The sequence below is a fragment of the Beauveria bassiana genome (assembly GCF_000280675.1).
Source record: "Beauveria bassiana ARSEF 2860 unplaced genomic scaffold BBA_S00099, whole genome shotgun sequence".
Taxonomy (NCBI): Eukaryota; Fungi; Ascomycota; class Sordariomycetes; order Hypocreales; family Cordycipitaceae; genus Beauveria; species Beauveria bassiana.
Genome location: NW_007930934.1, coordinates 1 through 26947, shown reverse-complemented (window position 1 = coordinate 26947; position 26947 = coordinate 1). Strand labels below are relative to the sequence as shown.

Below are 26947 nucleotides of genomic sequence, written 5' to 3'. Positions count from 1 at the left end.
AATATTTATATTTATATTAAAGTATAAAATAATTTAATTTCTTATTATAATATATAATAATATTATTAAACTTAAAGAATTTATTATTTTAATTATAATAACTTATTTTTTATTATCAGGTTATATTGTTTCTATTTTTTAACTTTATTAAAACTTATAATAATTATTTTTATTATAATAAAACTTATTAAAAACCTAATTTTATTAAATTTATAAATATTAAACTTTATAATATTATATTTTATAATTATATTCTTTCAAAACATAAATTAATTATAAATTATAATTAGATTTTATTACTTAATTCTTTAATAATTATAATTTTATTAAAAATATATAATAAATATTAATTATTATTATATAAAGTTTTATATTAAATATATATTAATATACTTACTCCTATATTTAATTAATAGTTAGTTTACTATATTAATTATATTTTTTATATTATAAAAATAAGTTTTTATAAATTTTAATTAAAAAATATATTTAATTATACCTTATTTCAAATTAATAAGTTTTTTTAAATTAAACTTTAAATTATATTAATTTATATAATTATTATATTTATTATATATTATTAGTAAGGGTATATTATAAATTATTATACTCTTTTTAATATTTAGTTTAGGGTTTCTTTAAGAGCTTTAAAGGTAAAAGTATTTCTTAACTCTTTTAAAATATTTTTTATTTAAAGGTTATTAAGTAATTATAATATTAAAGTAGGTTATAATAAAAACTAGGTAAAGTATATAACTTCTTTATTTATATAACGTTTTTATTAAGTATATTAGTTTTAGTTAATAATAATAATAATTAAGACTATATTAAAAAGAAAAAAAAGGAAAAAAATAAAGAAAAAAGTAAAATATATATTAACTTTACTTTAAACCTAAAATCCTTAATTTTGAAAAAAGTAAAATAATAAATATCTTAATTCTATAAAAATACCTATAAACTAACTTTAAACTAATATAAACTTTTTTTTATTTAAGTCTAATATTATTTACTAAAAAATAAATCTCAAGTATTTATTATATTTCTTTTATATTATTTCTATATCTTATTTATATACTTACTAATTCTCTTATAACTTATATCTTTAAGTAAATTAAATATCTTATTTTAAAGACTTAGTTTAATAATTTTATTAATTTTATTAATTTATTTAAAGTTAATATTATATTATGATAATTTTATAATAATATTATATTTTAGTTACTTTAAGCTTACTTATAATTCAAGATTCAATAATAAATATCTTCTAGACTAATATTATAAAAATATTCAGGTAAAATAGTATTATAAATATCTTAGCTATAAAGAAAAGTATTTAGCTTAATCTTTTCTATATATTTAAATCAAGAATAAGCTAATATAATAAAATAGATTTTATAATAAAATTATATAGCTTTTAAATTAAAGCTATAATAGTTTATATACTAAAAAGAATTAAAAATAATAATTTTTTTTAATTTAATATATAAATTTTTAAAGGTTTATAACTAATTTAAAAATATTTATTATATTATTAATATTATCTTTTTAAATATTTAATTTAATATTTATTATCTATAAAATTAAGTTAGTTCTTTTTTTATTTTAAATAATATATTAATAATAATAATCATTAATTTATATTCTTTTAATATACAATAATTCTTTTAGTTTTTATTATCTTTATTAATTAAAACTATTATAATATTATAATTAATAATTTTACTAATTTTTTAAAATTTTCTATATAAAAAAATAATAGATATTAAAGTTTAATAAAGGTAATAAAAATAGATACTTAAGGGTTAAGAGGCTTAGGAGGGTCTAGCTAATATAAGGTAGGTTAGTATATTAGTAATTACTTTACTATAAACGCTAATAAAATATACTAGATAACTAACTCCCTTTATAGGTAAAAGACTTAAGATCAGGGCACTAAGTACCTACCATTTACTAATTCATAATAGACTTCAATTTTATGTTAGTGCCATAGCAGCTTGGTTGTGGGGCATGGTTTCGTCCAGCGTGGAGCTCCCGGTTCAAGTCGAAAGACGAGGTGGCTAACCAGTGGTAACCACCCGAGAGATCAGAGCTGTGTTTACGAATACCCCTGCTCGACATTTATCAGATCCCATCACTCTGCCGCCAGCTTAGTCTAAGCACCTTATTGCGCCTTTCAACGTTCAACCTAGCCGGCATATCTAGCAACCTCACTGCGCTGGCCCAACTTGACCAGACTAGCTTCGTGGAGTTTCGTACTCGCCCCGGTCGCCTATGAACAGGACTTTGATCAAAGTCCTCAAAGTTGGAAGCCGAATTCCAGTTTTGAACACGCGACAATTTTTCACGGCGTCTCTCAGAAGTGGCGCATGCACTCGCCAGAAAAATCTTATCGCTACGCTTCTGTGTAAAGTCGAGATCAAAGCAAGCGTCCCGAAGTATCCGAGCGAACAAAAGCACACACGGCAATATACTTCGCGCGCTCTTCGAAGCAGCTTCACGCAGTCGCTCATTGTAATCGCCCTTGCTGCGTCGACCGCGGCTGTATACTGGAGCCTCTGCTCGGACCGAGCTGAGATCGATCATTTACTTGACTGCTCCTCGCTCTCCACCATGGCGACCATCCAGCCCGATGCTGGTCATTTCGGCAACCTCTCTGCTGAGCAAGAGAAACGCCTACAGGAATTTTGGCGGGCTGTTGCTGGCATATCTGGCTGGTCCGGAAGCGGTACGGCCATTGCGCAGAATGCTACGAAGAAAGCTGCCGCACCGGTACCACAGTCAGAACAGAGCAGTGGCGGATGGGGTTTCAGCATGTTCCGAAAGAACGATGGTGCCGATCCTGCCGGTAAATCTGCCGCCGAGGAAGATAAGTTTGGCCTCAATAAACGATACAGTGAGATCCTAGCCAAACAATCGGCTGAAAGCATCCGAGAGTCCATCTGGGAGATGACAAAGCACGATCACCCAGATGTGCTCGCGCTACGCTTTCTTCGCGCACGTAAATGGAACGTCCAGCAAGCCCTCGTCATGTTCATTACAGCTGTGGACTGGAGAAAGAATGAATTAAAGGTGGACAGTGAGATCATGAAGAGCGGTGAGGCTGGCGCTCTACACGACGAGCAAAATGGCAGCGGCGAAACGAAACAGGTGGGGGCAGATTTCCTCGCGCAACTTCGCATGGGAAAGAGCTTCCTTCACGGTACGGATAAGGAGGGTCGGCCGATTTGTGTTGTTCGTGTTCGGCTACACCATGGCGGGGAGCAAAACGCCGAGAGTATTGAAAAATACACGGTTCATGTTATCGAAACTGCGCGTTTTCTTCTTAGTCCACCGGTTGAGACAGCGGTAAGTGGTTCATCTGTTCTAGACCGTGGAAATATTGCTGAGCACTCATACAGACAATCATTTTCGACATGACAAGCTTCACTCTGTCTAACATGGACTATGCTCCTGTCAAGTTCATGATCAAGTGCTTCGAGGCCAACTATCCCGAATCCCTCGGCGCAGTACTTATCCAGAATGCCCCCTGGCTATTTCAAGGTAAGGCGACTCCTGTGTCATCTTCTGGAACTATCTAATGCATGGAAAAAAGGTATCTGGCGTGTTATCAAGCCTTGGTTAGACCCAGTTGTCGCAGCCAAAGTTCATTTCACCAATGGTAGAACTGGTTTAGAGGAGTTCATCACGCCAAACCGGATCCCCAAAGAACTCGAAGGCGACGAGGACTGGGAATATAAATACATTGAGCCCGTGGAAAACGAGAATGCCGCAATGCAGGATACTGCTACTAGAGACAAGATTCTCGGGGAAAGATCTTTGCTTGTGAGAGGATTTGAAGATGCTACCAGGGCTTGGCTTCGTGAAAGTGGCAGTGAGTACGGTAAGCAAGCTCGCGAAAGGCGTGATTCCATCGCAGCAAAATTGAGAGACAACTATTGGAAGCTGGATCCCTACATCCGCGCCAGATCACTTTACGACCGCCAGGGCGTCATTGGTGCTGATGGCGCCATCACCTTTTATCCGGCTGCAGTGGCATCTCAGAAATAAGACCGTCTTGATAAGAAGGGGTCTGCATGGTACCAACGTTCTGCCACATTCTCCACAAGCAGAATTCTAGTTGTAAATCAAAAGCTCACGGTTAGCAGCATCTCTTGGTTGCGCTATGGATTAAAAGCGGTCCTCTCATATAATCTCACTCTACTCCTTACGCTCCGTTCTTCTCACCATGCCTGCGCTCTGAAGACACCGGCCCATAAATCACAGCAATTGGCCTTATCACATCTTAGTCTTGATCTCCTCGCAGAGAGCTTTGAGCTTATCCATATCACCGGCAGAAGTGGGCCAATTGATACCGAGGCCTTCTGTCTCACTCGGCTTGGGAATCTGGATCAAGTCAGCATGTACCACAAGGATGAAAACGTATGTTATAGGTTGAATTGAAAATACCATGTGGAAATGAACCTGAATATAGAAAAATTAGTAGTTGCATCAGGGTGGCGATGAAGTACAAACGGACGAACTTACATGATGAACTTGCTGGTGAGCAATGGTCCCATTGTTCTGAAGAATATTATAATCAGTAGCTCCCGTTGCGGACACCAGCTTCTTCAGAGTCGGCTATGACATATTTCGTTAGCAATCGAAAAGTTCGAAGTGGCTTGAATTCCGCGGAAGCTTGCTCACCAGAATTTCGGTCAACTGGTCGTCGGGAATGTCTGCCAATTTGGCACCGTGAAACTTCGGAATGACAAGCTTCATTTTTGAATGTAAGCGAATTTTAAGGCTGTGAATAGCTGGAACTTACTGCGTGCCCTTTACTCAGGGGGCCAATATCGAGGAATGCAAGTGTCTTCTCGCTTTCAAAGAGCTTCATGCAGGGAATTTCACCTGGCAAGCGTATCAGCAGCAGTCCTCAACGCTGCCGAGGGGGGAAACTATATACCCTTGATGATACGGCAGAAAATGCAGGCCGCCATATTGTATGCCCAGGATTGAGAAAGCTTTGTTGTTTGGCCTACGTGTTCGTTCGAAATAGCATGATGAGGAAGCTTGCGGAGGTGGCAATGGCTACCTGCCTAGCTAGCGACCGGAAACTCAGAGAGCGACTGTGGGGCTCGTTCAGATGGGGTAAGATGGAGATATGCGGACCGACTCACTTTACTTAGCGTACCGACCACGTGACATTCTCCTGAAAGAGTACTTACCTATTACAGCGCACCACACTAAAATCTAGGTGCCGCAGCAGACCAACGGCATTAAGAGAGTTCTTCACTAGCCACGCACCAAAAATGCGATTATTTAGGGAATTAACTGCCTACGAAGCCTTATACGCCTCGAGTGCCCTTTAAAAGGCCTCATGTATGTGCGTGCGTGTACGTGCGCGTGCAGGCGAAGCAGCAAAATCAAAGCTATTTATTAGCTACTTAATTTTCTATATAGAATACACTACGATACATGTACTGAGGAAAATCTCGTCACGTGGTCGGTCCGCTAAGTAGAAAGAGTCGGTCCGCTTAGCATATCTCGTAAGATGGTCGGCCATGGGGCATTCAACACGCCGACGAGTCGCTGCGACTTGCGTTTCTATCGAAGACACTTGCCGGCAGCAAAGAATTATGACGACCAGAACTGGGCAGACTTGAATCCCGTCGCGAACCAGCTTGACGCTACTTGCCAACCCGACGCAGTAGCGAGAAAGTGATAAGAGCCTGGATGATCTGCAAAAAAGGCATATATAATGCAAAATAGTTATTCTCCAGAACGGAGTGGGACCTTCCACCGAACTCACCTCTTGCCTTTTACCAGATGTGACCGTGGGATTGGCCCAACGAACTCCACTCTCCCAATCTTTGGCAATATTCATCTGGAAGTTCCAGGTTCGAGTTTCTTTTTGTCTGTGCCAAATCAGAGGAACTAAGCTACAATGCCCTATTCATTAGAGCAATGACCCTGATGGTCTATGTTCACATTTTTAGCCACGATTTAGTCGGTCGAAATATAGATGAAAATACTAATCATTTTTTTTGCGATGACAGGTGCTGGTGAGCTATGACGTTTGCGATGTGACTGATGTATTTTCAAATCCCCCACATCACCCCACTTCCCACCTAGGTAGGTACGGGTGGCTGTGCCTCTTTCAACCAACATCTCGGTTACGGCAGCGCCCAGTGCTGTGCCTTAGGCGATTACCTGTCTACATAAGACGCGAGACTTGCTATAAAGTTTCTTCAGTGTTTAAGGGAAGCATCATATAGCCCGTACACGCTCCTTTTAGCCCCTGCTGCCACTACGTCAAGCTGCCTCAGAGAGCAGCAGCAACGACTCAAGGCCATAAGCATGTCCAGCTTTCTCAGCACCCCGCTGTACGGTGGTGCCGTGGTTTGTGATATCCCAGAGAAGTTTGCCGACGTTAGGTAATGCTGCTACTCTCCGAGAATGGCTATGCAATTACTAAGTGCCCTTCGTTTAGCAAGCTACGACAGGTTCCAGACAATCAAGAAGTATGGATCGACGAGGATGGATTCACCAGTATCATTTTTGACGTGACTGAACGCGTGGGAGAGCCAGGTAGAGGCTCCGAAATTGATGGCCGTGCTATTACGACACATCTTCAGGAGCTTCTTGGGTCTGGCATTGACGGCGTCAAGATCTGGAATACAGCAGAGACCGAGTTCAGTCGTCTGGAGTAAGTGATGTGTTATGTTGCCATATGACAACCCCTTTCTAAAACATCAACTCTTTAACATTTGGTACAGATCGAAATACCCAGCGTATACACTTATTGCGACGCAGACGCCGAAATCGAGCCAGTCTAGAGAGCGATCGTCCGCTCCTGACTTCACCGCCATCATAATGACCCTTCTGCGACTGGAGAAATACAAGACAGACATTCTTATCACGATTAATGTTCCTCATATCAAAGGCGAATACAACGAAGAAGACGTAGATCTACAGCTAGGGAAGCAAGGCAAGCTCATAGGTGATGCTGTCGAGTACTCTGCGCGTATTTGGAAGTCATTCAAGATCAAGGACTGGGATCTCTTCGTCATCGATGATTAATCTCGTCCATGGCTTGACAGTATAGCGAGGCTAGGTCTGAAAGATATGAGCATTCTCGCGTAGTGATATGCTTTGACTTCAAGTGACCAAGACAGAAAGTCAGACCGCGAGTGAAAGGTAATAGTCGTCGAAATCATACGGGTCTGACTTGAACAATGGCTTTGATAGTCAACAGGTTCATTTTTATCTGCAGGTAGTCATAATACAGTATATTTACAATAAAAAAGCTGCGCATCCAACATGCCCGAGGCATTCATTTCTCTCCCAAGCCGAGACCATGTAGCTTGGCGGTAATATCACCAACGTCTTCTTGTGCGTGCTGTTGCCGTGTCGAATTCAATCTGTCGGCCCATTTTCCTGCTGCCATTTTCATGATGACTGTCTGAGGGCTTCCGGGGTTGTCTCGCTTCAGGGATTTCATTTCCTCTTTAATGAACAGTTGATACTCGCTAGGTTTTCCGCCAATTCTGGGGACAGGCTTGATTTGTGTGAGATTGCCTTTGCACCCACTGCACCGATGTTTCTCTGGGTTAATGCTTTTTGAATGCCGTTTATAGGTGTATGAGCAACCTTCACACTGCCACACGTACTTGAAGTCAATCTCGTAATTGTGCTTCGTTGTGACTTTGATCCCCCGACTGGCAAACGTTCGCGAACACTTTGCTGCCCAGAGCTTGAAATCTTTACCATGCGGCTTGTCCGTCACGCTGCTGATCATGAAGTTGGCAAGGTGGCAGAATTCATGAGCCAGCACGTTCAAGAGCCTGCTTTCATCATCAATGACCTTCTCTGCAAGCTCAATAGATGCATGATGATGATAGGTGATAGTAGCGTCGGATCCGTCAGAAGGGATGGTACGAATAGTCTCTTTTCTCCAGTTTGCGCGCCCGGCCGTTGTGTTGAGGTTCTTCGACCATTCAATCTTGACTCCTCCTGTCGACTTGGAAAGCTGGGCGATCTTGCCATCCGTAATCTTGTTGTCCAGCTCGTTTAGGAACTCGACAGCCAGCTTAGCCCTTGCGGCTTCGAAGGAAGATTTGCTAGATTTTGTCGGGATAGACTGCTTGATTGGCGACCGCATCGCTGCTTCGACAGCTTTGCGGGGGCTTTGTTCATCATTCCAGCAGTCGACCAGACTCTGCCTCCAGAATTCGTCCTTTGTAGGAGTATGTGGTCTTTGTGGGATGCCAAATGTTTTCCGAGGAGATTGGAGGGGGTCCCATGGAACCGTCACTCTGGCATCAGAGATCTCGCCGTCATGGCCAAGTCCATTGCCCCATAGCTGTTCATCAACCAGCTGCTCTGTCAATTCGAATTCATTAATAGTCGCTTTGTTCGTTGCATTCAGATGCTCTTTATCGATTGGCTGCGGGACGTGGGCTCGTGCGTGCATGAGTTGCCGATCGATCGTATCGTCGCTTTGCTGGCGGACGTTGACACTTCTGGTTGTAAGTGGCAAGGGCTCGCTCTGCATTAGGACTGCTTCTCCGCCGGTACCACCTTCGACTTGTGTGATTTGTGCCTCGGTCTCGGGGCTGGCCGTCTCGGCGAAAATGCTGTCTTCTAATATCGTGATGCAAGTGTCTGGCCTCAAACGAGCTATACGGTGGGAGGACTCGGTGGGTTGGTTCGCAAGCTGGAGACTGGCGGGGAGTGTGACATCGCCGATGTCCATGTCGGAAACTGATGATGAGGACGAATCGATATCGGGAAACGCGGCACTCGGGAGCATGGACTTCACGACTGTGGTGTTGGCGCCTTGTCGTGTATGTTTTCTATTGACTAGAAAAGCTTCTCCAGTCACTGATTCAGATCTAGGTTTCGTTCTCGAATCGGTCTTGCGAGGGGATATATTCTTGGAAAACTCTAGGACTTTCTTGGAGCTCTCGGCAGTCCACGGCTGAAACAGAGGGTTGGCGGCAGCGAGTCTCTCGCCATTCAATCGACGAACTCTGCGTGTAGACGGTTGTGCCGCAGACCGTGGCATGAGTTCTCTCCTGCGCATGGGAGTCGTGGGTGTTTCCGAACATGTCTTCAGGGACTCTGGCTCCAGCTCGGCGAGCTCGTCATGTTCATCATGTTGTGCGTAATGGTCTTTTAGTCTCGACATGCTGCTTGTTGTGGCTTGTAGATACTGCTGTGGGCTGTTCTGAGGTAGTGATATGAATAATATGGGCGTAATTGTCGACCATTTCCTTGGCCTACGTGCACAAGAGACGTCTATGTACTTGTGATGGCATGTTATTTGTGTACGTTGCCACGGCGACTACAACAAGGCCTTCTCATCACGTGATTCTGGTACAGTCATTAGGAGTGACCATCACGTGCTCTGTGCGTTGCACGGGAGGGGCTGGCGGCCCTCAGATGGGGTTTTCCGAGGCTGGGGCTTCTCATGCTCAGCTCTTGTCATTCGCGCTGTTGTCACATGTTTGCATACAATAGGTCCAAAAGGCTATCGTCACATGCACCAAAACACACCTCTAACACTCCTTAATATATATTATAATAAAGATAGTAGAAGTCTAAAAGAAATCTCAAAAACCGTATATATAATTAAAAAAAGGGGATTTATAGTCTAAAATAAAAATTAGTTTATCTAAATTTCTTAATTAATTAATTTTTTTTAAAAAAAATAATAAATTCTTTTTTTATATTATTTTTTATTATTTTTTATTATAAATTTTCTATAAAAAGACTTCTTCTAATCTTATTTTTATTAAATAATAGCTATATTTTTCTAATAAAATATAATAATAATAACTATTAAATAAATTTTCATATTTTTATATTTTTATATAAAAATCTAAAAGTAATATTTTAAATTCTAGAAACTAAACTAGATATATTTAGGTAGAAAATCTATTATAGTAATAGGCTTTTAGAACTCTACTATAGTTAAACAGTAAATACAAGCGTGACTACCCGTAGTAGGATAGGTACGCTATATATATAATAAGGTGCTACTACAGCCCGCTAACATACCAAGAGACTAGGTGTATAAGTGACATTATCACAGCCAGTACTGATAATGCCTGTTGACACATTGGCACACTGGTTGACAATGAGAGAGAAAATTTGGCCAGGGGTGGACCCGCTTTCCAGTGACAGGATCGATCTCATGCTCTCTCAGCTGCTCACTGCCAATGCCGAAGAGGGCGCCAGCGCTATTTATGGCGCCGAGACTAACTAGAAGAAAACTCTTCCAGGAATGGGATACACCGTACTCCGTACCTCTTATGATACAACTGGAGAGACGAATCCAAGCGGAAAGATCCCTGCCAAGATAGCGCGAACCCAATTCCCTCGCCCTATAAACCTTCCCTGGCTATTCGAACCGTCACACTTGACGCTGTCTTGACAGAAACGAGGGGCGCGCTTCAATGGAAGCCCTCAGATGTTCAAGTAGGTAGGCAGGCAAGTGTTGTAGTGCTTGCAGAAATCAAATGCTCAGCTCATTGCTTATCTACCAATAGCTCCGCGTCGCCCCCGGAATCGCGCAAGCCGCGTACGGAGCAGGAGTCAAGCAGTCGCACGTCGCAGTGTTCAGTGTGGCCATATGTGTGGAGGCATTTTTGACCACTCAAAGTCTAGCTATCTACAGCACTGGCGCGCGTGAGTGGGCAGTGGTCAGACTCCCTGTTTGCCACTAGTGCAATTGGTTGATGTTCCCTGCAGCACTCAATTCAAGGTACATAGGTAGGCACGTAGGCTGGTAGGCGCAGGGAGAAGCTCAACCAGAGCGTGCAGAGGCACCTTATCAGGTAGTTTTACGAAACCAAGTGGACTGTGCCCCTGACGCCTGAGTGAAGCGAATTATTTGGGAATGCCACAACTCCTGCCATATTAGGTCCATATTGAACCACATCGCAGCTTACTGCAGTTGGGCTTTCGTATAGATGGGCACAAATGCAAGAACAGCGGACAAAAACGGTAAAGGGAACGAGTCGAACACGGTCATGTGTGATCGGGGTCGTCCCTCAGACAAAAGGTCTCAGGCAAAGGTCGAGCACAATTCCGGCGGTCGATCCTCAGCCATCGACTTTTCACTTCTTCTGCCATTCCCATTTTTTCATTTCACCTCTGGCCGTCCATCAACGGATAAGCCGGAGCTTGTGGGTCGCGGCGGACATTCCCCTGAAAGAAAGGCTGGCACCCAGGTACATACCAGTAGGTACCTCGCTAGGTGCCGTGCATACCTATTTTAGGTACTCCGTATTCGGCACTGCAAAGGTACCACCTAGGTACCTTGGGTAGGAGTGCAAGGGAGGGGCCACCGATACAGAATCACAGCACCGCCACATTCCCCCCTGGCCCCCTTCTTCCCAAAGATTTCTCGACGGGATTACTCGTTCTTCGTCTTTCAACATATCCCCGGATAGGAGACAAGGCAAGACAACTGCTCTTCATGGGCAACACTCTCCTTCGCTGTTCTAACCGCTATCCTGATATACACACTGTGTAGAAATTGATCTCTCCTTTTTCTTGTCAACATTCGTTCTCCAATCGGAGTCTTGCAATCAAACAGGCAGTTCCTGCCGTCAACGTTCGCTTCCTGCGTCAGTGTTTTCTCGATAATCGCGGTGCTGTTTCCGTTCCTGTGGCTTCCTAATCGCATACAGGTGGCCCAGGCGAACCAGGTCGAATTGCTACCAAGCTTCAAGAACCCTGCTTTTTACGCGCGGATCTAGACACTGCCCAAACAGTAGCAAATGCTGTACGAGAATCGCACGTATGTCAACTGATCGGAGCCATATCCTACTGCGCACAATACTCATTCGCTTCTGGCAGGTAACAATAGCAAGCAATATGTCTGGTTATCAAAGTGGTCACCACGACCAGTATGACCAAGGTTATGGCCAGGCCGGACATGGCGACGGGTACTACCAAGATGATCAGTATTATGACAATGGTCATGGCGATCACGGTGCCCATGGCGCTCATGGTGCCCAAGGCGATGGCTACTACGATGAATCGTGAGTGACCACAGTATGCGGCAAGTTGTTGAGATTACCTAACCTTGAACCAGCGGATACTATCACGCCGATGCCAGTAACCCGTATCATCAAGACGGAGGCTACTACGACGGCCATGACCAGTATCAGGATGATTACTACAACAACAACAACAATCAGGGCTATTACGACGGCGACTACAATCAAGGATATGCACAGGGTGGTCGTCATCAATCAGAGGAAGAATCCGAAACATTCAGCGATTTCACGATGAGGTCTGACATGGCTCGCGCTGCCGAAATGGACTACTACGGCCGTGGCGATGAGCAATATGCTGGATACGGAGAGGGTGGCCGTGGTTATCGCCCACCGTCTTCGCAGATGTCGTACGGTGGCAACAGGTCTTCTGGCGCCTCGACCCCCAACTACGGCATGGAGTATGGCAACGGTTTGCCAAGCCAACGTTCCAAGGAACCATACCCCGCTTGGACATCTGACGCCCAAATTCCCCTTTCCAAGGAAGAGATCGAAGATATCTTTCTCGACCTCACGTCCAAATTTGGATTTCAACGAGACAGCATGCGCAACATGTATGACCATCTCATGACACTTCTGGACTCAAGAGCGTCCCGCATGACACCCAACCAGGCGCTCTTGTCCCTTCATGCTGACTATATTGGGGGTGACAATGCCAATTATCGCAAATGGTACTTTGCGGCCCACCTCGACCTGGACGACGCCGTCGGCTTTGCCAATGCCTCTACGAAGAACAGAAAACGCAAGGCCAAGAAGAGCAAAAAGAAGGGTGCTGATGCTGCGAACGAGACAGAGACTCTACAAGAACTCGAAGGCGATGATAGTCTTGAAGCCGCGGAGTATCGCTGGAAGACACGCATGAATCGTATGTCGCAGTACGATCGCGTTCGCCAGATCGCACTCTACTTGTTGTGCTGGGGCGAAGCTAACCAGGTTCGATTCATGCCTGAATGTCTTTGCTTCATATTCAAGTGCGCGGACGATTATCTGAATTCACCGACCTGTCAGGCTCTTGTGGAGCCAGTCGAGGAGTTCACCTTCTTGAATAACGTTATTACACCACTGTATCAGTACTGTCGTGATCAGGGATACGAGATACTCAATGGCGTTTACGTTCGCCGCGAACGTGATCACAAGCACATCATTGGCTACGATGATTGCAACCAACTTTTCTGGTACCCCGAAGGCATTGAACGTATCGTACTCGAGGACAAGAGCAAATTGGTTGACTTGCCTCCTGCGGAACGCTACCTCAAGTTGAAGGAGGTCAATTGGAAGAAGTGCTTTTTCAAAACCTACAAGGAATCGCGCTCGTGGTTTCATTTGTTGCTCAATTTCAACCGTATCTGGGTTATTCATCTAACCATGTTCTGGTTCTACACTTCACACAATGCACCATCGCTCATTACCTACAAGTACGAGCAGCAGAAGGACAATCAACCTCCTGCGTCAAAGCAGTTCTCGATTGTTGGGTTTGGTGGAGCTATCGCCTCGCTCATCCAGATTTTTGCGACGTTGGCAGAGTGGGTGTATGTTCCGCGTCGTTGGGCCGGAGCGCAGCATCTTACCAAGCGGCTCCTCTTCTTGATCGTCATACTCGTCCTCAATGTTGCCCCAGGTATCAAAGTCTTCATGTTCCATGCCAACGGCAAGGCAGATGACCCGGAGAAAAGAAACTCCGACACACCTATCGACAAGGCTCTTGGTATTGTGCACTTCGTCATCGCTATCTTTACGTTTCTGTTCTTCTCGGTAATGCCTCTTGGCGGTCTCTTTGGAAGCTATTTGACCAAGAAATCCCGGCGGTACGTTGCTAGTCAGACCTTCACAGCCAGCTATCCTCGTCTGACTGGCAACGACATGGCTATGTCGTTTGGTTTGTGGCTCACTGTCTTCGGTGCCAAATTTGGCGAGTCCTATGTGTATCTCACACTCTCATTCCGTGATCCGATCCGCTACTTGTCGATCATGAAAATCGAGTGCTTGGGCGATAAGATGTTCGGGTCGAGCACTGAAACGCAGCAGATTCTTTGCAAGCATCAACCTACAATTGTTCTTATTCTCATGACCTTCACTGATCTGATTTTCTTCTTCCTCGACACCTATCTCTTCTACGTCATCTTGAACACTGTGTTCTCCATCGCTCGCTCTTTCTACATCGGCTCATCGATCTGGACACCATGGCGAAATATCTTTTCGAGGCTCCCGAAACGTATCTATTCCAAGGTGCTTGCAACGACTGACATGGAGATCAAATACAAACCCAAGGTTCTGATCTCCCAGGTCTGGAACGCCATTGTCATTTCGATGTATCGTGAGCATCTTCTTGCAATTGATCATGTGCAAAAGTTGCTATACCACCAAGTCCCCTCTGAGCAGGAGGGCAAGCGGACCCTTCGCGCCCCGACCTTCTTTGTCTCTCAGGAGGATCACTCTTTCAAGACCGAATTCTTTCCCAGCCACAGCGAAGCTGAACGTCGTATATCATTCTTCGCCCAATCTTTGTCCACACCGATTCCCGAGCCCGTCCCAGTTGATAATATGCCCACGTTCACTGTCATGATTCCCCATTACAGTGAAAAGATCCTTCTTTCCCTGCGCGAAATTATCCGGGAAGATGAGCCCTACTCCCGTGTCACGCTTTTGGAATACCTCAAACAGCTGCATCCGCACGAATGGGAATGCTTCGTCAAGGACACGAAGATTCTGGCGGATGAAACGGCTCAGATGAATGGCGAACCAGAGAAGAGCGAAAAGGACACAGCAAAGAGCAAAATTGACGATTTGCCTTTTTACTGCATTGGCTTCAAGTCCTCTGCCCCAGAGTATACCCTTCGCACACGCATCTGGGCATCCTTACGTTCCCAGACTCTGTACCGCACCGTATCTGGTTTTATGAACTACAGTCGCGCCATCAAGCTCCTCTATCGTGTCGAAAACCCCGAAGTTGTTCAAATGTTCGGTGGAAACTCGGAAAAATTGGAGAGAGAGCTAGAGCGGATGGCCCGCCGCAAGTTCAAGCTTGTCGTTTCTATGCAACGCTACTCTAAATTCAAAAAAGAAGAAATGGAAAACGCCGAATTTCTACTTCGTGCCTACCCAGATCTTCAGATTGCTTACTTGGATGAAGAGCCCCCCCTGGCTGAGGGCGAAGAGCCTCGCCTGTACTCAGCGTTGATTGACGGTCATTCGGAAATCATGGAGAATGGTATGAGGCGCCCGAAGTTCCGCGTCCAGCTCTCTGGTAACCCTGTGTTGGGTGATGGTAAATCTGACAACCAAAACCACGCGATTATCTTCTACCGTGGTGAATATATCCAACTTATTGACGCCAACCAAGACAATTATCTGGAAGAATGCTTGAAGATTCGAAGTGTTCTCGCAGAGTTTGAGGAGATGAAGCCAGATAACCAATCTCCCTACACGCCCGGTGTGAAGAACGACGTTCACACACCTGTTGCTATTCTTGGTGCGCGTGAATACATCTTTTCCGAGAACATCGGTATTCTCGGTGACGTCGCTGCTGGAAAGGAACAGACGTTCGGTACCCTCTTCGCCCGTACCATGGCCCAAATTGGTGGTAAACTTCACTACGGTCACCCTGATTTCCTCAATGGTATTTTCATGACAACACGTGGTGGTGTATCGAAGGCCCAGAAGGGGCTGCATCTGAACGAAGATATTTTTGCGGGTATGAATGCACTTGTCCGTGGTGGACGCATTAAGCACTGTGAATACTACCAGTGTGGCAAGGGTCGCGATCTTGGATTCGGTTCTATTCTCAACTTCACAACGAAGATTGGTACTGGTATGGGAGAGCAGTGGCTCTCTCGAGAATACTATTACCTCGGCACTCAGCTTCCTCTCGACAGGTTTCTGTCCTTTTACTACGCACACGCAGGCTTCCACGTCAACAACATGTTCATTATGCTGTCTGTTCAGTCATTCATGCTCACGCTGATGTCAATCGGGGCTCTTCGACATGAAACGATCCGCTGCGACTACAACCCGCAGAAACCGATTACCGATCCGCTGTATCCCACGAAATGTGCCAACACAGATGAGTTGATGGGCTGGATCTATCGTTGCATCATTTCCATCTTCTTCGTTTTCTTCATCTCCTTTGTGCCGCTCATTGTTCAAGAGTTGACAGAGCGAGGTGTATGGCGTGCTGCCCTGCGTTTTATCAAGCAGTTCTGCTCCCTGTCACCGTTCTTCGAAGTGTTTGTCTGTCAAATCTATGCCAACTCAGTCCAAGCGGATCTGGCATTTGGCGGTGCTCGATACATTGGCACTGGTCGCGGCTTCGCAACAGCCCGCATTCCCTTTGGCGTTTTGTATTCGCGTTTTGCTGGACAGTCGATCTACTTTGGTGCCAGGTTGCTGATGATGCTTCTATTTGCTACTGCCACTGCATGGCAACCTGCTCTCACCTACTTCTGGATTGTTCTGCTCGGGCTCATCATCTCACCATTCCTGTACAACCCTCATCAATTTGCCTGGACTGATTTCTTCATCGATTATCGCGACTTTCTTCGATGGCTGTCGCGTGGCAACTCACGCTCACACGCTTCCTCCTGGATCACATTCTGCAGACTTTCCCGCACCCGTATCACTGGCTACAAGCGCAAAGTTATGGGCGATGCCTCGGCGAAGATGTCGGCCGATGTCCCTCGTGCTGCTGTGGCCAACATATTCTTGACTGAGATCCTCACGCCGCTACTGCTTGCTGCTACCACAACTGTCGCCTACCTATTCATCAATGCGCAGACTGGTGTTACAGATAATGACACCAATTCAGGCGTATCGCCTAGATTTCCAATCGGGCCTACTGGCTCATTGATTCGGTTGGCAATCGTGGCTTTCGCCCCCATAGGCATCAACGCCGGCGTTCTTGCCGCCATGTTTGGTATGGCTTGTTGTATGGGACCAGTATTGAACATGTGTTGCAAAAAGTTCGGTCCTGTTCTTGCTGGTATCGCCCACGGTGCGGCTGCAGTCTTCATGATTCTTTTTTTTGAAGTCATGTATGTTCTAGAAGGCTTCAACTTTGCCAGGGCACTTGCTGGCATTATCGCGGCCACCTGTATCCAGCGATTTGTTTTCAAACTGATTGTGTCACTTGCATTGACCAGGGAATTCAAAACGGACCAGTCCAACGTCGCTTTTTGGAACGGAAAATGGTACTCAATGGGTTGGCACTCAGTATCACAACCAGCTCGAGAGTTTCTTTGCAAAATTACGGAACTCAGCATGTTCTCTGCTGATTTCATTCTGGGACATTGGATCCTTTTCATGATGGCTCCACTTGTCTTAACTCCTCAAATCGATAAGATACACTCCATGATGCTCTTCTGGTTGCTGCCTAGGTATGCTGACTGATTACGATTTGGTTGACGTCCATGCTAATGTTGAATGTAGTCGTCAGATTCGTCCGCCCATCTACTCCATGAAGCAGTCAAAGCTCCGCCGCAGGCGTGTAATTCGATTTGCCATTCTTTACTTTATTCTCTTCGTCATCTTTCTGGCACTCGTTGTTGCCCCTGGTGTAATCGGCAAGAAAGTACTCGGTGATATGATTTTCAATGCCCTAGGCGGCGGTGGCTCAAACGGCATCGGCGGCATGCGCCTCCTGCAGCCATGGGGACTGGACAACAACAATACTGAAGGAAGGACTGAAACTGGCACAAAGGCCGGTGGTGGTGATGCGGCTGCGACATCTACGGACGAAGCCTCGAAGCTGCGCTTATTTTAAAGCCGCGCGCGTTCCAAAAGCAGATGTTTTGGGTCACTACAAATTACTGTACTGATTATTAGATTGTTACCCTTGTTTGTGCCATCATTTTGATCATTCATCTCAGATAGGGTTAATACAGAAGTTCTGCCTGGTAAGGTTCACCAAAATTCGAAAAGTCAGGCCTGCACAGACCAGTCGGATTCGGGAATTGCCACGCATTGCACTGTGTACCAACGACCACCTACCTAAGAATTCTCTCGAGCCACGGGTGCAGACCTCATGGGCGATGTAGTCCTTAGACAGACAACACTCACCTGCCTGAAGAGCTACTCGATCTGCGCGGTACCTTGAGTACCTAGGTAACGACACGTCTTTAATGTAATCTAGCAATCTGGGGGGGGGGACAATGAAATGACCGGTTGTGAGAAGGCAGCTCACTTATAAAATACCACGATCATCATGACAAACCATTTTGATATAATAGTTAGATTGCTAGAGAATCCAAATTGATCAAATAACTAGCCTAATCTCTACAATATTATTGTCTTCTAGCACGTAGCGTGACCAAGAACACAACAGCATCAAGCAGCGAGCGTCGGTTTTTTTGGTCAAGCGTCTCCGTACTTCTGTGGGTCCGGGTTGTACTTCGTGCCTACCTACTCCTAAGCGTCCACTTTCCAACGTTTCGCGCCTACTGAGAAACCGAGCAAAAAAGGTCTTTGACATTTGCCATCAACCAGCACACAGCAACAAGCAGCTAACTCCTTCACCAATCTACCATGGATTTCGATAGCTTGAACATGCAGGCTAACGAATTGATACACGGGGCTTCGTCGCTTTTCCAGAAAGTGCCAGGCTCTGCTGTTTTAATTCGCTACATTCAATCAAGCTATCAGAACGACCCTGTTCGATCTGCTATCGAACTCATTCTAGTTCTCTTTTTCATTCGATATCTGCTATCGCCATCCTACTCGACGCATAAGCAGAACTACGTCAAATTAAAGGAGGAGGTTTGTACACAGCATGATGTGCGCACGTGGATGATGCTGAGATGATTTAGGAAATTGAAGAGCTGGTGGATGACTGGACTCCTGAGCCTTTAGTTTCCGAACAGACGCCAATGGAGGAAATCGACAACGAGAAGCTTCCAATAATCGTTGGGTATGTCCTCTTTTGCGGGCGAAAGTACTGTGGTACTTATTTGACCTCATGAGTCTAATCTATCTCGCAGCCCGACCGGACCCAAAGTGAAGCTATCCACCGGCCGAACAGTTACGAACCTCGCCTCGTACAACTTTTACAACTTCAACTCGAACGAGCAGATCAAGGAAAAGGCAGTTCAGACCCTTCGTACCTATGGCGTTGGACCTTGTGGCCCGCCACAATTCTACGGCACCCAGGACGTTCATGTCAAAGCGGAGGCTGACATCGCCGAGTATCTCGGTACGGAGGGCTGTATTGTATATGCTCAATCTTTCTCTACAGTCTCCAGTGTTATTCCTACATTCTGCAAGAGAGGGGACGTCATCATTGCAGATAAAGGCGTTAACTACTCCATTCGCAAAGGCCTCCAAGCTTCGCGAAGCAACATCAAATGGTACAATCACGGCGACATGGACGATTTGGAGAGAGCTATGAAAGCTATTGTCAAGGAGCAAGATAAGCTAAAAAAACTGACCCGCCGTTTCATCGTGACCGAAGGATTGTTTGAAACGACTGGCGATGCAACCGATTTGCCCAAACTTGTCGAGCTCAAGGAAAGGTACAAATTCAGAATAATTCTGGATGAAACCTGGTCGTTCGGTGTGTTGGGCCGTACGGGCCGCGGCCTTACGGAAGCGCAGAATGTTGATCCCCAACAGGTCGACATGATTGTCGGGTCCCTCTCGGGCCCTCTTTGTGCTGGCGGAGGCTTCTGTGCTGGTGCGAAAGATGTCGTTGAACACCAGAGAATCACTTCATCTGCTTACACCTATTCAGCGGCGCTGCCGGCGATGCTGGCAATGACAGCCAGCGAGACTGTACATCTTTTGCAATCAAACCCAGAGATTGTTAATCAGTGTCGCGAGAATATCAAGACTATGAAGCTTCAGTTGGACCCTCGTAGCGAATGGGTTACTTGCACAAGCAATCCGGACAACCCTATCATACTCTTAGTCTTAAAAGCTGAGGTGATCAAGGCACGCAATCTCAGTATTGACGATCAAGAACGCATCTTGATAGATTGCGCCGATGAGGTATGTACCGCCAGCCCAAGTCAGGATTAGAAATACTAATGTCTCTTCAGTCATTGGCTAATGGCGTAATGATCTCTCGACTCAAAACTCGCATGTATGCGAATGCAATGACAGCGAGGACGAGTGATTGGTTCGTCCAACCCGCTCTCAAGGTCTGCATCACGTCGGGGTTATCGAAAAAGGATGTTGAAAAAGCCGGTGTTACCATCCGAAATGCCATCAGCAAAGTAATGACGCGGAAGTTGAGCGGCAAATCCATGTGAGACAACAGGTTGGCAACAGCCTCGATAATAGACAGTCTGATTGATGTGTAGTATCAGTTCAGTACGGTAATAATGATGTGGATGGTAGATGATCCAAAAATATATAATAGTAATTAATGCACTGAGACACTTGGCACGATTCTCTGATGCTCATGTAGGAAGCAATATTCTGGGTGACAAGGCATTGCCAGAGACCTGGCCACCGTACTGAAGCGCGGTTGGGCAAACGACGATTACTCAGTAGATACGAACCTAATACCCATTGCAATGCCTGGACCAATCGTATACGAATAGACTCGTAGCATGGGTGACACTGACGGCTTTGGGTACGACATATTGAGCCACGAGTGCGGTTGAGTGCCATGTACGGTTCAATGCGTCAAGCAAATGTCACAGGGTGCTCGATCACGGCTATTGTATTTATTTGTCTCTTTTCAACAACTGCTATTTCCAGTCGAAATCTCCTACAGATGGCAGCGCTTGTTACGTACCTACATTGGCCCCTGCCATGAGTTAACGCCGCCTAGTAGCGTGCTGCTCTCCGGAGCAGGTAGTCTTTGTTTTAGAAACGGTAAGCAACGATGGGACGAGAGGCCAAGTCTATCGTACTTACTATCCAATCTTCCTTCTTATTGGCACTCCTAATTCGTGCTTGCTCGAAACAGAGGCACCGAGTGTGGCCTACTTCACATCAATGAAGATGTGGGTCTACAATTGTTCTCTTGTCAGGGAAGAGAGAAAAATGATGATGTATTGTGTATTAGGTTGTGGGCAGAGTCACGGGCTACACCTAACATGAGCCAGCATTCCTCGCCGCTACCGCTCTTGGTCTTACTTGTCTTGGATAGTGCTGCGCGACGCAGTTCTTGAGCGCTCCGTTTGCTTGGGGTTTGACCTAAATCGAATCTTTAGCATGTATTTTAGTTCTCATTTGATGGCACTCACAGGTCAATGCATTGCTTGGGCTGCTCTTATTGATCTATGCCGTGCTTATTTCTATAATCATCTTGATCTACCGAGCATTGGCATCTCTAAAATATTTTTGTGGTCTCCTTTCTCGTATTCTCACCCATTTTTATTCCCGGCTTTTCTATGATCTCAGTTGTTTGCTCGATATACCCATTATTCAGACATGGTTTTTGGCTGAACCCTCATGGCTACCCTGACTGCTGCGCCACGGCTTGCCACCCCGCACGTAAAAAAGGTCCGAAAGTTTGGGGAAGACATCCCGTCTAACGATTAGCCAAGCTAGCTAAATTTTAAATCGCGCGACAATGACTTTTCATGGAAGATCCGCTATCTTCGACTCAAAAGTTGACTCTGCCGTCTACGTGCTCGAGGTCGTTGCCCGAGATAAAGAAGATGAGTCCACAACCGCCACTCAGACAGCTCTGGATCATACTCCGGGCCTGGTATCAGACTATCAGGTTGATAACTTACCAAACCCCAGTCAATCCACAGTTATATCGACTATTACCTCTTTCTGCACGCAGACTGTCACAGTGGCCTCTCCAACTAAATCGTCATCAGGTTGCCTTCAGCCACCTAGTAGCCACGTGCCGTCTGGTCGCTGAAACTCCCGCGCCAACCATGAATGCAAAAGGCCAAGAAGATATCGACGATGACACGAAGCAAATCGTTGCACCTGACCCCATCATCCGTACCATAGGCACGAATGATACTTGATGATCAGGTCCCAATGATGTATAAGGCTGCTTGGCAAGGGGATTGAAGCTGTTCTGTTCCTCGGTAATTGGGAGCCTTTCTATGGTCGATGAAGTCAACAATATCATTGCTGGTATCAACGGTGACTGGATCGTGGTTCACACCGTCAGTGTTGGCAATAAGCTTGTTCGACGATGGTTGAATATTCCCTTGTGACATCATCAATGCAGTAAGGTCAGTTAGTTCTACGCTTCGCGCGGCGGGATACAAGGGTATTGTAACTGTTGATACCTTTTATGGCGGTTCAGGCTGACCCAGAACTCTGTGGTGCTTCCTACTATGCGCCGTGAATGCCCATGCGTTCTTGTGATCGCACTATTACGAGTTCCCAGGTGGGATGTTGGTTATTTCAAACAATCGATCGCGTCAAGTCCGTTGTGTCCACCTCCAAGAGAGTTGTCATCACCGAAAGTAACTGGTCGAGCAAGGGACTAGCCAATGGTCTTGCTATTTCAGGCCTTTGTAACCAAAAGATGGCCTTAAAATCCATTCAAAGAGCCTTCGTCGACACTTCTGGGGACAAAATTTTCTTCTCCGCCTTCATGACCTTTGTAAGGCCAAGGCTGCGTCAACATCTGATGCTGACCGATTTTGGGGAATTAAGGCGCTGTTGCCAAATGCAACTTGTGAATGGCTACAAAGACCCCCCAATCATACTCAAGTTTTCTACCCGACCGAACCGTCAGAGCCAACTGAATCGAACTTTCTCACTAGTCAGCTACACGAGATGTGAGTGCGTGGCACATGTATATGTTTTACACCACTGGGCTAGGCCCAAGAAGTAGACGGCGTTGCTTCGACAAATTTTCCTCCTTTACATACTATTTATCATCCTATGGCTTTTTACATTCGTATCTGGCTCTTCACTTAGAGTCTCCGATTCCAACAATCATAGCGGGGATGCTGGGCTTGCTGATGAGATTGGCTGCCCCCATGATCCCACTTATCGGTGTCAAGTAGTTCGCGATGAAGTTAACCTGGTAGGAACTCAGTAATTGGACGTAGATACACATATCCACCCCGCAACAGGCGGACGTAGGGCCCAGGATACGTGTTCGCTAGTGAGAATTTACACTTGTAGAAGGTCACAAATAAAGCTGTCTAGCTCAATTATGCGAAATCTATCGTTCCATGTGGCAATCCAGTTAGTGTTCGTCCATGAAGACGATAGACTCCCGCGCCAGGCGACGAGCTCGACGTTCCAGCCCATACGTAGAGCTCTCTCGACGTAGCGAAAGAATCCATCCGAATATTGCGCGGGTTTTGCGTCGCCAGTGGCCAAAACAATGGTACCCTGTTCCTGGAAGTGCTCCATTACGGCCTCGGCGATGCGCGTCTGGAGTGTTTCGTCAACAAGATCTTCGACATATCTGCATACGGATCTTGGGCCAGTCGCGGACCAGAAGTTTACCCGCGGCGCATTGAGACCATTGTTATCGATACATTTGCGCTCCCTCACGTCCACTTGATACCCAAGTTCACGCAAGTCTTGCACATATTTAGGCTCTTTTCGACCGGGAAGAATAGAGCACCCGACATGAAGACCGCGTGAGAAGCGACCACGAACAAGTAATTCTGTCAAGAATTGTAAGTTGAGTCGTGGCAAAGGAGAAAATCTCGCGGCGTCTGCAATACGACATTTCTTCCTAAGTGCTTTCTGGAAGCCGATCTCGATATTCGACATGTCCAAAAAGATGTGAACGCCATGCAGAGAATTTAATGGAAATTTTCGCGTCAAATAACGATCTGCTGTAGAGTATGGAATGAGATTTCGAGTGAGAGATTGGTGAGCTCCTTCAACAGTACGCGCGGCGTCGAATATAGGCAATTGAAGGGGTTTGTCGGCCAAGTCGTGCGTCTGTATGCGCCTGAGCTGCGAAGTCGGGTTTTGCTGCCTCTGCAGACCGATGTGCCTGAGGCGATGCTCGACAGCCGTTAGAGATCGGTGTAATGATGCTTCAGATGTCTCCTTAGCAGATGCGTTTCCCGTTTTGAAGGATGAGCAGCCTTCGGAATCCAAAACAGAAAGTAGCTGAGTAGATGTGTAGCATGTCGAATGAGTTAAGGTGTTGGGGGCTGGCAAAGTTGTATCATATTCTTGCTTTGGTGCTGAGTTCAACGCCTGCAGTTGATTTATAATTTTGGACAGATCTCCGAGTCTAGTGCCGTCTATTGAAGGAAGTTGATGACTCAGGATGTGATGGGGCGGATGGAAGTCCATCGCGGCGGATCGTAAGCTAGCAAAATCGCCAAGCTTTGGACAAGACTGAGGCCTGGGCTGCAATGGTGTTGTTTGCTTCGACAGGCCGCTATCTTGCGTTGCCAATGCTACTCCCTTGTCATCATGATATGGCAGGCCGTCAGTCATGATGTGGAATCGAAGCAAAAGAACGTCTTTTAAACATCAAACGAGAAGCAGCGCAACTATTGCACGAGGCTGAGGCAGACATGAGTTCGCGAGTAGAGAACGTATCCTGCTGGTCGCAGTCTGCTGGACAGAAAGGTCAGCGAAGGAAAAACGACTTTTGGCGACCAAGTTTGAAGCGAAGCAAAGATACAGGAGCAATGAAGAAAAAGCACACGACAAGATTGTGCCTTGAGAAGGGTGACGGCAATAGAGAACGAGGGAGACACAAGGCTGAGCGTTGAAGATGTCATAAAATGGCAAAGTACATTACCATTATATCGGGGAAAATCCGCTGCGAATTGGGTGAGGTCTATTGCCCAATATTAATACTGTCGAATTTGGCCATTGCAATGACGAGGAGATAACTAGTGCATGAGTCAAATGTGGAGGTTGCCACAAGCTAGGCGTACTTGGCGTCGGAAAGAGTCTGACTAGGAACGGAAAAATCGAGAGTATCTGTCATAAGAAGTTATTAAACGAGTAAGAACATCGAATAGTATATTCGACGGATATCAAGGAAAATTACAGAGGTCTCGGATAGATAAGCTATAGCGTTGCAAGAAAATACATCTCTCTGCGGAAAATCACGGCCCTCGCTCTATAGTTTTCAACAATTCAACAGCATTTTCAATGGCACAGAAGAGGCAACAATACCTTTTACCGACGGGCATCTGCACTGTTTCTAGTGAGATCCAGGCTGGGCCGAATGGAGCTGCTAGAGCTCCGTCGGCGCCTCGCCCGTTGTTCACTAGGATCACCTGGCTTTAAACCAGTAGTTCTAGCGAAAATATTGATGATATCGGTCAGTGAAACAACACCAGTTAGCTTCCCAGAAAGCTGGGCGCCGGCCAGCGCAGAGGCTGGAACTGTAGCTGCGAGCGCTGGAGATGCTGGCGCTCCCGTAGAGGACGCTTGCGCAGATATCAACGGGGTTGCTGGAGCAGAGGGAGAGGGTGACGCCGATTCAACCACCCACATGCGATGTGATCTTGTCGCTACTAGTTTGGCAACAGTGTGAGCCAGACTGGAATTAGGGTTGACATAGAAAACCGGAAAGGCGTCCTGCCCCTTTTCAACGCCACGCTCATTCAGAATAACAGAAATGAAGTGCATGCAGGACGAATTAAGAAGAGGAGCGCTTGAAGTGTTCGTGAGATGGCGAACATCCTTGGTTGAAATGTTGCCAACTACGTTATGACCATTGTCAACAACGGCAACACTCGTCAGCCCTTCTTCGTTCATCGTTGTGAGGGCTTCTGAGAGAGGTGAATCAGAGCTGCGGCAGGATTAGTGGCCACGAGTGTGCACAGCAGAAATAAAGCTAACTCACTTGACTGAAATCGTTTTTTGCGTCCCTATGCCAAGATCACGTAGCATAGCGGGGTAGAGTCGTTCGATTGTTGGAAAGTTCACACCCTCATTCCAAAAGAAGTCGGCCACACGCAGCTGGCTCATCACACCAACAACATGATTGGACAAGTCAGAAATGACTATTCGGTGTATTCCACTGCCGAGAATTTCAATGCCCTGTGCTAGACTACTGCTGGCATCAAGCTGCACTGTCGCTTCTCTACAAAATATTGGTTGCAATATACGTAGAGGTATTCTTTGGTTTTTCTGGGCCTTGGATATGATATCGTTGAAAAGGGCAACTTGATGATCCTCGGGCTTCGTTAAGCCGACGACGAGGAGAAGATATGTATTCAAATCGCTGAAATCGAAAGTAGATGTGACGCTATTTGAGGTCTGGGAGTCGCGGACAAGGACGGCGTTGGTGGGGCATTTCAACAGCATCTGGACAGTGTTAGCTTCCAATATGTTCGACATCAATAATGGATAGGAAAGGCCACCTTTGTCGCATACTCCACACTGTCGTCCAGCTCGACCCAGCAAACATCTTCTGGGCAGACGAGCTCGCCAACCGTGATGTCTCTCCAATCCCGACCGCTGAATCTGTGGTTGCTATGCTTCTTCGTGGGCGGATTATTCATCAAATCCTGAACGGCGGCTTGCGTCAGTGACGGGGGTCGGTGTCTAGGGGAAGATGGCATAGTGCGCATATTTTCAGCGAAGCTCTGCCGGTGTGTGGAAATATTGACGTTGGAATTAGATGGACTGCGTCGGGGGGTTTGTCGGGTTACTGATGGAGCCGTCGTTGATGCAGGAGCTGATTGCTCGGCTAGGGAACAATCGCTCTGATCTGCAATTACTCGTGCATTAGCAGCTGGGGAAGATGACATGATGATGGTGATGTAAGTTTTACTCTGAGCTAGAGGTAGTCTCGCGTGCCACAGTGAGGAGCTTGAATTACCTATTAGCGGGGGCGGGGACTGTGGCCGTCTCCGAAACTCACGGGTTTGCGGGGCTTGATAATGAGAGGCAAAGCGAAGCGCTCATACCAGGCGTGTCTTCCTAGTTAGACCGTGCCACACACCCACCTGTTATATACACTAGCGGTCACTATACACCCGCAACTACCTTTATTTAATACGTCAGCTTTAATATATAAGAATTTTACTAATAATAATTTC

General features: G+C 45.8%; 8 protein-coding genes across 8 annotated transcripts; 4 read left to right on the top strand and 4 right to left on the bottom strand.

Annotated features, from left to right (window-relative positions):
• Positions 1-2610: 2610 nt before the first annotated feature.
• On the top strand, positions 2611-4047 carry BBA_10211 (CRAL/TRIO domain-containing protein; the record flags this gene model as incomplete). Its single annotated transcript, XM_008605308.1, has 3 exons — positions 2611-3345; positions 3399-3540; positions 3593-4047. The coding sequence occupies 3 exons, from the start codon at positions 2611-2613 to the stop codon at positions 4045-4047; spliced, it is 1332 nt and encodes a 443-aa protein (XP_008603530.1).
• A 228-nt stretch (positions 4048-4275) lies between these two features.
• On the bottom strand, positions 4276-4976 carry BBA_10210 (HIT domain-containing protein; the record flags this gene model as incomplete). The annotated part of the gene is made up of 5 exons (XM_008605307.1): positions 4276-4383; positions 4525-4617; positions 4684-4752; positions 4805-4887; positions 4943-4976. The coding sequence occupies 5 exons, from the start codon at positions 4974-4976 to the stop codon at positions 4276-4278; spliced, it is 387 nt and encodes a 128-aa protein (XP_008603529.1).
• A 1360-nt stretch (positions 4977-6336) lies between these two features.
• BBA_10209 (ran-interacting Mog1 protein) lies at positions 6337-7059 on the top strand (the record flags this gene model as incomplete). The annotated part of the gene is made up of 3 exons (XM_008605306.1): positions 6337-6413; positions 6470-6685; positions 6756-7059. 3 exons carry the CDS (start codon positions 6337-6339, stop codon positions 7057-7059), a joined length of 597 nt encoding a protein of 198 aa, XP_008603528.1.
• Positions 7060-7312: 253 nt separating this feature from the next.
• Positions 7313-9169, bottom strand: BBA_10208 (30 kDa heat shock protein; the record flags this gene model as incomplete). The annotated part of the gene is made up of 1 exon (XM_008605305.1): positions 7313-9169. One exon carries the CDS (start codon positions 9167-9169, stop codon positions 7313-7315), a length of 1857 nt encoding a protein of 618 aa, XP_008603527.1.
• Positions 9170-11865: 2696 nt separating this feature from the next.
• BBA_10207 (beta-1,3-glucan synthase catalytic subunit) lies at positions 11866-17802 on the top strand (the record flags this gene model as incomplete). The annotated part of the gene is made up of 3 exons (XM_008605304.1): positions 11866-12032; positions 12086-17416; positions 17469-17802. 3 exons carry the CDS (start codon positions 11866-11868, stop codon positions 17800-17802), a joined length of 5832 nt encoding a protein of 1943 aa, XP_008603526.1.
• A 761-nt stretch (positions 17803-18563) lies between these two features.
• Positions 18564-20284, top strand: BBA_10206 (aminotransferase class I and II; the record flags this gene model as incomplete). Its single annotated transcript, XM_008605303.1, has 4 exons — positions 18564-18794; positions 18845-18945; positions 19016-20021; positions 20072-20284. 4 exons carry the CDS (start codon positions 18564-18566, stop codon positions 20282-20284), a joined length of 1551 nt encoding a protein of 516 aa, XP_008603525.1.
• A 2794-nt stretch (positions 20285-23078) lies between these two features.
• BBA_10205 (uncharacterized protein) lies at positions 23079-24377 on the bottom strand (the record flags this gene model as incomplete). The annotated part of the gene is made up of 1 exon (XM_008605302.1): positions 23079-24377. One exon carries the CDS (start codon positions 24375-24377, stop codon positions 23079-23081), a length of 1299 nt encoding a protein of 432 aa, XP_008603524.1.
• Positions 24378-25073: 696 nt separating this feature from the next.
• BBA_10204 (sds23/moc1) lies at positions 25074-26656 on the bottom strand (the record flags this gene model as incomplete). The annotated part of the gene is made up of 3 exons (XM_008605301.1): positions 25074-25692; positions 25747-26210; positions 26267-26656. 3 exons carry the CDS (start codon positions 26654-26656, stop codon positions 25074-25076), a joined length of 1473 nt encoding a protein of 490 aa, XP_008603523.1.
• Positions 26657-26947: the final 291 nt, after the last annotated feature.